The sequence below is a fragment of the Sparus aurata genome, chromosome 1, assembly GCF_900880675.1.
Source record: "Sparus aurata chromosome 1, fSpaAur1.1, whole genome shotgun sequence".
Lineage (NCBI taxonomy): Eukaryota > Metazoa > Chordata > Actinopteri > Spariformes > Sparidae > Sparus > Sparus aurata.
This window is the reverse complement of record NC_044187.1, coordinates 11,053,087-11,065,974: the sequence shown is the minus strand read 5'-3', so window position 1 is coordinate 11,065,974 and position 12,888 is coordinate 11,053,087. Positions and strand designations below refer to the sequence as shown.

The following is a 12,888-nucleotide window of genomic DNA, read 5'->3' as shown; positions in this document are numbered from 1 at the left end:
AATGTTGTTGAATAAGCAATGTCGATTATCGTCAAAAAATAATGACAAAAGCAATAATTTCTGGTGACTGCGCATCAACGCAGTCATCTTTTATGCTGCTGGGTCACATCAGTTGAGCTCAAGTTGGTCGTGCCTGCATGCATACACCTAAGTGTAGGAGAGGCTACCATGACACTAAATCTCGTATCATAAAATAGTTAATAATTTATTGTTTACAGACATTTTGGTGAACGTAGTTATCGATTCAGGACAGCATAAGTGGCTCGTGCTGCTTTGTGTTGCCCAAATGGCAGTGTTCTGATCGGGTTTGGGGGCAGAACCATTGCTGCCAATGTAGCACTGCTTAACAATGCTCATAGAAAAATACACACATCGCCAACACACTCACACACATACGCAGATGTTTTGGTCTCATGTAACATGTGCTCTTTTTCCAAATACAATGTGATCCAGGCTGTTGCACATTGCGTATCTCATCTACTCTTGTTGTGTTTTGCTTATAAAGCTCTAAATCACAAGCGTGTCTTGTACAGCTTTGCATTCTGAGCACAGTATACAAATTGTGTGTAGCCATGTTGTGAGGCCACAGGGAAAAGACGGATTCTATAAGAGTAAAAGACTGTCATCTCACTGTAATATGCTTTATCCTCCCTTTGGTCGTATTGACTTTATTTCAGTGTCACCTCTCAGGTTAGAATGTTTGGAGATTTCTCTTCACTGACATGCTGAAAACACGAGTAGCATCACTAAAAACATCAACCTGTGCTTCCTGCCTCGCGGCGTCTGTTCCAAGGCGCACAAGTTCAAACACATGAAAACATGACTGCTTGGAATATATGTCTTACCCTCCTCATTTCCCTCCCACTATCCTCTCCCACACCGTCTCCCTACAAAATGAACTCTTCCCATTACCCTCCCCTGAAAAGCAACGGCAACACAAACTCTGTTTGTAAGTGATTGTTTCTTATCTCTGTGTGCTCATGTGAGAACACTGTTAGATCTTGTATGCCTGTGACTGTGTGTGCTTGTGTATTCTGTATTGATTGTTGCCGGGACGTGGGGAAATGAGCATGGATCAGTGTGAAGAAGGAGGAACAGAAGACAATACACAAACAACGAGAATGGCCAGAAGAATGAAAGAGACACAAAATGAGCCTCATATCAATCTGAGACAGGAGGAGAGATTTATTTAAGCTCTCCGAATCCTCTTTCCTTTCTGATGATTGTATTCAATGTCCCCCCTCCTCTTCTGAATTCTAAATGATCCATGTACCAAATACTCTCCCCTTGTCAGAGTCTTAGTTTGAGCAGTGTTCTTGTCTGAGTCGGAGCAACGCTCGAAGGAGACATGTTTTGCTTTCAGTTGTTGTCATTGTGTTTCCTAATGCTTTGTTGTCTGCGTGTCTCGTTTGTACCCTACAGAGCAATCACTTTGGACAATCAGTTGGTCGTCTTGGCAACCACTGCAGCGGACGCAGGACGTTACCACGTAGAGGCGGTGAACGAGATGACAGGAGAGAATGTGACGAGTCCCGCCATCTACCTGAGCATCTCAGGTAAAAAAAAATAGATCAATAAATGAATAAATCCTTCTCCCTTGTTCTAAAAAGCTTAGCGCTTCGGAGCAAAAGCCCTGGTAATTAACACAGTGTTCATCCAGCACGTCAGGATCAGTTGAGTCTACATTGAATTAAGCTGTGAAGCATATTCAAATCTCACAAAGAAGCAGAATTTATGCCGTAATCAAATCTGATTGATTGTGGATAATAAGATTCGCAGACTCTCCGCGAAACCGCAACTTCCTCGTTATTAGATTTCATTTCACCTTTTTTAGAGTCTTGGGGAGCTCGATTCAGCTCTGTGCTAAATGAATCCAGTTTACTAAAAATATAACCAAAACCCAAAGATTTAATTGAAATCTGCTCTATTTGTTGAGCTGAGAAGGCAGAAGGCAGTTTGAGTGGCATCCTAATTACTGTTGACAGCCCGTAGATAAAACCTGAAAATGAGATGAGCAGCAGAGGATATGAAATGTTGATTAAATACGTATCTGGTGCATTAGAAAAACAGATGTAGCCAGCTTAATTCTGTGCTCATTATTTTTTGTAAGCCGCACCATCGAGATACTGGAGGTCCTGACTCATTACATTGAGAAGCTTTAGTTATTGATCTCGTATGAATGACAGTTAAACTGGGAGATTCCAACAACTTAAGCTGATGTGACACAGCATCAGAGAAGTCTCACCTCTCAGATGTTGAACTACAAATATAACACTTTGTAGTCATGATCTTAGAGCGATGTTAAGTGGTGTTACAAGTGAGAGCTGTGATCTTTTTAACCTCATCTTTTGATTTGGTTTCGATTCAGAGGCCTATGATGCAAATATCTAAGGATCTTCATGCATCATACTGTTTGATATCTATACATGCTTTGCGCTATTCATTTCTGTTTCTCACTGTGTGATAGGGGTCACCCGATTCTCCACATCCACACTTTGATTTGACTTTTGATTTTAATGTCACGGTGACGGACTTTTTGCTGGTCAGGGTTAGGCAAGTTCAAACAATATCCACCAAAAATAAAGATTCAGGATATCAACAAAAAAATAAAAACAAAAATACCATCCTGTAGGGATTCAACAGTAAACAACAAAGGAAAGTAATTCAGTGTGTTACCAAGTAGGTTTCTCAGATCTACCCAGAGTAAATCCTTTTCCCAAACAAATCAATAAAGCATCTATGAAAAAGAAAATAAACACGACATCTCTGATGTAGCAGTCAGTTTATTTTCTTTGTGCACACAGGACACGAGTCTGGAAGTGCAGCTGCAGACTAACACTCACCCCCAGTTATTTTTACTTCGGCCCTGCTTGCAAGTAGGCGAGAGAATCAACAATCATGCTTTGATTTTCAATTATTAAAACTGAAAGTTAATTTTGATACATTTTCTAATTAGAATCAATATTGTTACATCCCAACTGTCTGACTACTCGCTACTTTTAAAGCATATTTGTATCGATCCGTGATTAAAATATAAAACAGATGAATATACTTATTTTTGCTCACGCTGAGCCATCCTCACCAAAACTCGACGCTCTACATACATTATGAGTCACTCTGTCACTAATAGTAGAGAATCGAGTTACACTAACACACTTTTTCTATCACCTTGCATGTTCGCTCTCTCTGCTATCCACATGAGCCAGCCTTCTCTCTCTATCTATCCCCGGGGAGTACAGTACATTTAAACATCATTAAATAAGTATTCTGTCAAACCTCCAGAGAACAATTTCGAGTTTCCAGGTCTGTTTTACAATCAAGCTTTAACCAATTCACACCTCCTGTTGTACATGTGTCACTGTACACAGCAGTGATAGCAATTATCTCATGAAATCTAACCAGAGTTCTGTCTGAGCCTGATGTCTGTCCCTTGGATTCACTGGGACACTTGAAAAAACTAGCTCCAGAACACTTCTAGCTCCAGAAATAATGTTAGCAGTTAACGTTTCTTCACACCACACATACGTCCAACGTTGACATGTATACCAAACCGGGCATATCACGTTCACATCACGTGCTTATTAGCAGTAGCTAGTTGCAGGAGATGGAGGGGAGGCCCACAAGGCTGCCAAAAGGGTGAGTGAAGTAACCTGGAGACACTTCCAGCCAGGCTACCTATCACGGGAAGATGTACCATCTCCAGCTGTGAGCGTGGCGACCAAACAGGTATTTTAAGAAAAGTTTTTGAAATTTTTGTGCCTAAAACTAAGCAGGGCATATGCACAGCGTGCAAAACAAAAAGAAACTTACTTATGGCTTTTCAGAAACAAACGTCGCTAACATTTATTCTGGCGATTTGGTTTCCACATCACAGGAAATTGAATAATAAACAAACACGTATGCTAATAAACATACAAAAAAACAAAGCAAAATCCTCTTTCCCACGACAAATACTTGTGTAGTACACATACGGCTTGTATCCTAGAAAGAAAGGACAAACAGTGCTTTGAACATTATCACCAAAACATGTATTAGGAGTGCAGTTTATATGTAATAGATATGAATGTACTGCGCTGCATGTCAGTTTATATGTTGCTCCAACATTCTTTTGTGCTGCTAGTAGAGTGGGTTAGTACTGGGCCTTGCTTAATTTGCCTTGGAATACCTTTTCACAGCCATGGTGCAACATGTACTCATCTTTTTTGGTGAGTGAATGTCAGCGTATGGAATGGGGCTGTAACTTTATCGCTGTATCCTTCTCTCTCTATAGCGTTTCTCCTTGGAGGCCAGAGAATAGACTCCACTGTCTAACAGTCCTTCAGCTGAAGTGTTCACTATGGTTAAATGAGAAAGGGAGGGAGGGAGGGAGGGAGAGAGCGCGCTGTCCCTTGTGGCTGTATAGAGTTTTAATTAGATTCTCTTTACAGGGTTGTATCCTTTGGCATCCTTTGTCACAAATGCACGCACACCAACACACACACACAATCACATAAATATCACATAAATATACACACCTTGTTACAGCTGTCACTGTGGAGTGCTCCCCTGGGTGTTTTTTAGGAATCGTAAGGGTATCGTTAGGCTTCACTGATCAGTCTTCGGCCATAAACGTCTGCACGCCCATGTGTTTGTCTCTGTTTATCAGCGTGTATTTTCTACAATAAACGCTTCTTGGGTAAATATCCTTTGCTATAAAGCAGCATGTTTGATTCAGTTATTTGTTATTGAGACTCAGGAGGAACAGAGGAGAGAGGATTTTGATGAAAACTGGAGGACAAACAAAATACAATGCAAATACATCGACACAAAAGGAATTTCTTCTGGATTCGTCTGGTCAGTCCTCCATAGTCAACCTTGGTGGTTTTAAAAGATGTCGCAGATGTTTGCTGTTTTAATATGTGGGTGTATGAATTTGGATTGAAAAGAGAGTTTTTGTTTTAAGAATCGCATACACTAAAAGATAAACATTGTATTAGTACAGTGTGCACACTGATCAGCAGACTCGGCTGCTCCCAGGAAATTCGAGTAAAAAAAGAATCAACTTTTATATTTTCTTTACACTTCCTGCCTTTTCTCTCTCTCCCTACATGTCCTGTCTCCTCTCTTTGCACTTTTACATTCCATTAGGCAGCCTGTGCAGGATCTGAAGACAGAAGTTCATAGCTGTCAGTCATATTTCCTATTTCTAAAAATGTTGTCTCTCTCTTCAGAAATTCACCAGAATAAATGAGATACCTATTTTCTATTCTCCCCTTTTTTGCTTTGATTCGAGCGTTGTGCTCAACAGATGAAGAGGAGAAACACGGCTGGTAGAGAAAGAGACTCACTAATGAAGGGAGTCACTGGTGAAGACTGAGGATAGAACCAGCAACCTGTTAATGTCTGGACTGCCGGTGGATAGAGCACTTACTGTACATGTGTTGTGCACAAAACTAAACAGGCACACACACACACACACACACATACACACACAACAACAGGCGTAAAAGTCTCTCGATCAAAACAGATGAAAACAACAGACGTTGATGTGGCTTATGCTGAAATGTTCATGGATGAGATAATGTATTTAAGTTTCATTCACATCACGTTTAGTCACATCCGGCTGCTTCCTTTCCTTACTCTCTAAACTTCAAAGTCTAAAGCATCATCAGATTTTTCCTTTGTAGGTTACAATGACAGGCAGCCGCTAAAACTTATATTAAGCTCCTTGTAGCATCAGTTAATAGGTAATAAGGCCCTTATAAGTCCTTATATAAGACACATTAATAAAACTATGCAACTGTTACAGTTAGCATAATAAACACATTTATTACTAGATTATAAAAGATTTATAAGCACCTATAAGAAACTTACTCTTGTAATTGTTCATAACAGCATTACAAATACATTTGAATGCAACTAACTTACATACTATTACTTTACTTTATTGGCTCACACATGAGTTTAGATCACATCAAATGAGTATTAAACAGATGTGTCAGGAGAGCATCAGGCATATACAAAGGTGATTCTGGTCTGGATGATGGTAGTGAAAAAGGCTTAGGTAATATAGCTGTTATTTGGCTTTATAAATAATAACACATACTTTAGGAATCTATTAACAGTTAAGAATGCTTTTTGCAGCTACTGTATCTTAAGTGAGAACGGAGCCTTATTAAGGTTAACTAAATAAAGTCTATATTACGCACTTTTTAACCACTTATTTTAAGGCAGCTCTTTTTGCCTCTTCCCTCTGTATAAGCGTTTTCTTCCCGAAGCAGTTTGTAAGTATCAGGAGGATCCTGCTGTCTGCACGTTCACAGTCACATTTATAAGGACTGCCTGTCACACTCATGCTGTGTCACGACTAACCGTTAAGACTTTTAGCTAGCCGACAAAGCCTGTAAGATAAGTGGTACATAACCAGCTGTATGACCTGCCTACTTGACAGATCCATTATCTGCATGTCCCTGACCACTATCCTGTAAGTGTGGCCTAGACGGCTGAGTATAAAAAGCCCTAACTGTCATCCGTGGTCAGGCTGAAACAGCCACAATTGATAGCAGCTCAACAGCTTGGTGAGAGGTCACACACTGTAATCACAGGAAGTACAGCCCGCCTCTAAAATAAACAGCTACTGGAGCTTTTTATCACTGGTGGTGTTGCTGGAGACATTTTCAGTCAGTAATCGCTGCAGACCGAGCATGAGAGATTGACGGAATTTTAAATATACAAAGGAGAATGTGTATTATACAAGATGCTAAATATCAAGTCAACAAAGAAAATCTCATCAACGCAGCCACTCGAGGGAGGCCGGGTCAGATTCAAGGTGCAGGTCTGGTCAATTAGTTACAGAGTACATGTGTTTGAATCAGTGTGTGTGTGTGTGTGTGTGTGTGTGTTTGCTTAGGAAAGATAGAGAGAGCGTTCTTATGGCCTCAGGGTATTTCTGTTAATGACAGGAGATGAGGATCCCAGTTCCAATTAATTAAGCTCCATGCATACCTGCTATCATGTCTCCCTCTCTGTCTGCCTTTAGTACACACACACACAGCGCACACACACACCTCCGCCTGCCAATCAAAACAGCAGTCAGTCTCCCTGTTGCCCAGAAGACTGTGTGCATGTCTGTGTGCTTCTCTTCAGTTCACAGCAGTGGAGGTCTTTGTAGATTTGTACATCAGACCATTAGAGCAGCAAAATATCCCCAAAGAGAGCGGTCGCTTGAGGAACACACTCTCTCTCTCTCTCTCTCTCTCTCTCTCACATATACACACACATAAATGTACAAAGGAAAGGAAATGTACACATACAAAAGATACGTGCCCCGCAACACTTGGCGTATGTGGACATCATCAAAGACCTGAACTTTGCGGAATAAAGAAACGAGACAAAACAGCTTTAGTGCTCCACAGCCAGAGATGAAGAAGTTCTGATCCCACATGCATGGATCTGGTATATATAACAACAGGAGAGAGGCGCGGAGAGGGGACACGAGGAGAGGAGAGGACATGTGCTTTAGACGGGAGAAAAGAACAGAATAAGAGAAGAAAGAGAGGGTAGGAGATTGCAGCAGACGCATATATGCAGAGATAAGTACTATAGCACTTTAAATGCTATCTCAGCTTTGGGCTCAATAGTTGATCAGCTGCCTTTATCTTTGCTATAGAGAAGACAGTAATGTTATGCTTGTTAATGATTGCTCAAGTGCAAAAATAGCTTAGAATATAACATTCACGCATAGAAGGGAAGCTTAACGAGTGCTTCTTTTCAAAAAAGAGCACTCCAGCTGTTACATAGAGTTGGGGGACTTGCAAGAAAACATTAAAAAAACACGAAAAGATTGATGCAGTCGAGGCCGAGATGTGCCAACTTTCAGTCCCTAAATGCAATTTATAGCAATCCTTTGGTTAGATCCTCGCTGCCTCACAGATGACAGCATCTTTCAAGTTCCACAGCACGGTATCACAGGCTTTCTTGTTTAAATGTGTTGTCTCCAAACCCAAACTGAGGTGACCTTCATGAAAACGCTCAGGTTATATTTTGGACTTGACAAAGCTTCCCTCTAGAGACCCACAGCAGACTTTTCACAGCTGTTCTCAGAGGCTAGGCAGTTCCCCCATTTCAAAATGCTGTACATATTGTACCTCCATAACGATTCTATTGCAGAAGTCAACGCAAACTCCTGGCAACAGCGTCGTTAGAAATAAGTTCACTCGAACGCAAGAAAGTCAGAGGAAGTTTTTTGAGCCTTTCCAGCTCGTCTTTGAGGCTTCATTGTTCTGCGCGGTAATGAATCGAGTTAGAAACTGGATTCTGCCAAATAAAGAACAGAGACAATCAGTAGACAGTTTCATAAGTACTGTTTACAGTGAGGTAGCTGAGTAGAGCACAAATATAGAAAAGAGCCATCACAGAGCAAAGACGACGAGAGAAGCATGTGATGTAAGAGCAACACGCTTCAGAGAGTGCTGAAACGAGAGCTAAGGGGCACGTCGGTTCCAAGTGAATGAATGCATTGTAAAAAAAAAAAAAAAACCTTATATCCTTTCATAACCTTAATCATTGTATGTGTGTGTCGGGGCGGGTGTGGGAGTCTGAGTTTGATTACCTCGGCTTGGTGATTGGAGGAGAGCCTGTCTGAGTTTGATTACGCCTCCTGAAGGAGTCTCCCCTGCACTCCATTTGTCCGGTTTATCCTCTTTTCCCCCTCGTGCCTTTGCCGAGCAGCGCTTGTCGCCCTGCGGCCCTGAGAAGTGACAGAGTGGCCTGTTTCAGGAGCTTAAGAACAGACTTGTGTAGAATCTGACTCAGCTGACCTCTGTATAACCCACACACACACACACACACCATCACACACACCATCACACAGTACTGTAGATGTGAAAGAAGAGGTGAATGTTTCGCTGAGAATATTGGAACAGCATATGTCACACGAAACACAAGTTTCTGTTCCTTTAAGAAAGCTTTTATGGATACACGGTTTCGAAGTATTTGATGAACACTAAAAGCTGTTTGTATAAGTGTGTGCGCTCCGTGATACCGCTTGTGTTGTTGTTTTTAGGCATGCCTGTGTGTCTCTGTGTCATTTTTTTCTAATTGTCTTCCCTCCCTTCCAGATGTTTCCTTTCCACATCGCTGACTCTTAAATGAGAGCCTGCCGTGGATCCTTCTGTGCACGTGTGTGACTGTGTGTTTGTGTCTAAACATCCTTGCGTGTGTGTGCGGGTGTGTGTTTGCCTGTGTGTGTCTGTCTTTGCTCTAGGTCCCTTCCCAGTTGTTCTGTGGCGCGTCTAATTGGAGGTATTTTAGCGTCCCTGGAGAGAGTGAGTGTGCGATTGTGTTTTTGTGTGTGTGTGTGTGTGTGTGTGTGTGTGGGGAGGGGTTCTATGTGGTTTGTGTGTATGCACGTGTGTGCGTCATAGTGTCGCAGACCCCGACACCTGCCAGACCTCGTTTAAAAGCTTAAACGTAGGATCAGAGAATCCCCCTGTATCCCTGTGTGCAGTCAGGTTGTTTCCAGTGATGCAGCTCCTCATTATGTGCTCTAGTCGATTTGCATTTTGCTGCATCATGCCTTGGTAGGCTTCAGGGGACACCATAGAAACCTGCTCTAACCAACATGGCAACATAATGATCTGTGCCACAATCTGCCACAATGTGCCCCTCTTGGATAGACAGTCTGCAGCTTGTAGTGTGGGTTAGGGAATATGTCTCAGGAGATTATAGTCAAACCAGTGAGAGAGGAATACCGACAGACGTGTGGAGTTGTAATTCTCTCCAGGACTTTTTGGCTGGTGACCCCTAAAAACTAAAGGAATGCCAAATTGGATGCTGTGTAGCGACTCAACAACCCCCTGATACAAGCGCAGGTGTACGCACCGAACAGAGACACTTAATCTTTTTTTCCTCTCACTCTCAAATGACTGCTCTTAATTAATTACCGGCAGAATCTATGGCCATGTTCGGAAAAGCAGCTGCCAGTATATTTAACAGCTAGATGAAAATGGCTCCAAGATTTCACAGTTATGGTCAGACGTTGTAAGACTTCTTTCACTAACAGGGGGCCGTCCTGCGTAGACTTTCTTTTGGTAGGTGCTAAGCTATAATTGACCAACACAGCAGCTCCCACATCAAAGTAGTACAGTAATTTGATTTTGTGGAAGTGGGCGGAGGGGGGGAGTTGATAGTTGAGTTCAATTAGAATATAATGACACAATAATGACCAGTTTCGTGCGGAAGTAGAAGGAAGTACACGTCACACTCAACAAGGTACAATAAGGCCACTTTGTGTAATTGTTCATGATGAATTTAGTGCCATTCACTAGTGTTAGATGCAACCTTGAAGCTTGAAGAAATTAAGCTGAATCCTCCCCTGTGAACTGAAAACAGAATGGGAAAGAATTATAGGTCCAGCGTGTAGGGTTTTGCAGCAACTAGCCATGAGGTTGCAGATTGCAGACATGAGTACCGCTCCCCTCATCCACCCCTTCCAAGTGTGTAGGGGAACATAAGGTGGCCACTAATAATCCTAAGACCTCGAAAAGTCCTTTATAGAGCTGCTATTTGGTGAGTCTTGGCTACTGTGCAACACAACAATTTTTAGTGATTATTCACTTATGGAAACATAAATATGTTTATTGTATTACACATCTGCCCCAACCCAACCTACACACTGGCCCTTCAAGCAATCTTGTAGATTTGTGGACTTTTTGGACCCATGTATTTTAGTCGAACAGCAGAAAATTAATCTTCAAGTTTTTCCATTATTGTGATTAATTGAAAAATGTCAAGGATTCACTGCATCTTGTTTCTCAAAGCTGGAGGATTTGTTGTTTTTCTCTGTTCAATCATTATAGATATCATATATAATATCGTTGGGGTTTTGGTCTGTTGGTTGAACAAAACAAAACATCTGAGTAGTCAACTTGGGGTTTGAGAAATTGTTGTTTCTGAGGCAATTTATTGAGTAAAAATCAAAAACAATTATTTTGTGGATCCTTACCCGTGATCTGTTTTAAGCTGGTAAACATCACACTTCCAGGTGTCACGTCTTGACTCTTGACTGCGCAGAAGAGTTTCAATGAAAGCAACAGGCAGCCGTCAGCAGACACTGAAACTCATTTTTGTCCTTGTATTTGTGCATGCTCTTTGATTAAGTTGGCCCGGCAGAATAGTATCTACAGAAGCATATTTGAACAGGTTCTTTTGAAAATAGGGTTTGGAGACAAAACTAAACACCACATGGGCTTCAGAAATTGCAGTGTGTGCAAGCTTACCTGTAATAACTCCAAATTTGTGCACACCTGCCCTCAGTTTGGGACCATCTGTGATTGCTCTCCAATATCACACAGCTAGACATGCAAAAATGCTTCACTTACCGGTCGTGCTTCATTTAGGAAATGAACCTTTTTGTTAGCTACACTACAGTAAAATGGCTTAAAAGCTTAATATCCGTCAGTTTCTCTCATTAATCTACTGATTACATAGTGACACAAATCAAGTGAGAGTGTCTCAGTTTCCTGTGAAATGTGTGCCATAGCACCTGGATACCCGAGCCAGAGATAGAAGTGAGCACCGGCAAACGACCCTGCTTGATGTGTGTCACTCGTCCCTCTGCTCGGTCAAGCCCTCTGCTCCGCTCAGTTTGCTGCTGAAAATGGGTGAAATAGGTGCCAAGAAGAAGAAATATGCTTGCAAATTTCCCTCCACTTGGTGTAAGACTTTCCCTTTTGGGACCTTGAGGCTAGGCCATTTGTCGATACCCCAGAAAATCTCCCTCTTTTTAACAGCTTAATGTTGGCAGGTATGCGTATGGCATTATCATTATCTCTTATTTGGCCTTTTTGCATGTGATACCAAGTTTGCTGGCAATAATTGTCTTGTTATCGCAAACACTGGGGATTACATTTTCCTGGAGAGTCAGACTGCAGATTGCTGTATGGTTAAGACGTACAGCATATAATTAGAATGATACTGTATATAGTTGAGAGTGGGCTACATGATTCCCATGCCAAGAAATTCTGCATTATTTGTTGTCTTTTATACTTACATAATTATTTAAATGCTGTGAAGAAACTATGAGCCAGCCCAAGTTGATCCTTTTGAAGCTGAGATTGCGTAGGAAGTCTGTGTTCAAGCTGTCCAAAGGCTAGTTATGCAGATAACCATTGGGAAGGTCACTTAACAGAATCACTGATGCGTTTAATTACATGTAAACCTTGAAGAACGAATATTGGGTGTGCTGGAGTTTTGGCCCTATTTCCCTAACATGCTTCTAACCTTGTACCTGCAAGGTTAATTTGAAAGCTGTAACCTTGAGTGATGACACATTAGGACTACAGTGAAGTCTTTTGTATTAAAGGTCTGGTTATTTGAAGTCTACAGATGTGGAACACACACGCACACTGACACGCACATACACACGATTATACAAATAGGCACTAATGCTCAGTGGTTTTGATAAAGAGGCTTGGCTAATGAATTAGTGCTTTGATTAATTCCTGCTACAACTGGTTGTGTCTAGAATTATTATATTCAATATTTCAGTTGCAAAGGGATCAGACTCGTCTCTGTTGATCCCCGTCTCCCCTCTCTGCCTGTTTCCTCTGTCTCTCTCATTTCTGACTCTCTCAGTCCCTTCTCTCTTCCTCTCTCAGTGTAATGAGGCTCCTCTGTGGTTCTATAATTAAAACCCCAGTGTACAGACAGGAGTGACGGAAGGATGGACAGGAAACTGACTCATGGACTGTGTCAGTGTGACAAGCAAACTCTGTGTGTGTGTGTACGTTGTGTGTGTGTGTGTGCGTGCTCTACTTGTTCCACCTATTCCATGCTTTAATTTCAAGCGTGTTTTGCAGCGTGATGAAATAGATTAAGATGGATGCCCATGTACATGGCTTCGACTGA

General features: G+C 41.6%; 1 protein-coding gene across 4 annotated transcripts in view; it reads left to right on the top strand.

Moving 5' to 3' along the window:
- LOC115585913 (protein sidekick-1) overlaps positions 1–12,888 on the top strand; it is a 251,660-nt gene that overhangs the window by 122,155 nt on the left and 116,617 nt on the right. For all 4 annotated transcript variants that reach the window (XM_030424570.1, XM_030424559.1, XM_030424587.1 and 1 more), the window contains exon 5: positions 1,423–1,556. In XM_030424570.1, coding sequence (XP_030280430.1) covers positions 1,423–1,556 — 134 coding nt within the window. The remainder of the gene's footprint in view (positions 1–1,422; positions 1,557–12,888) is intronic.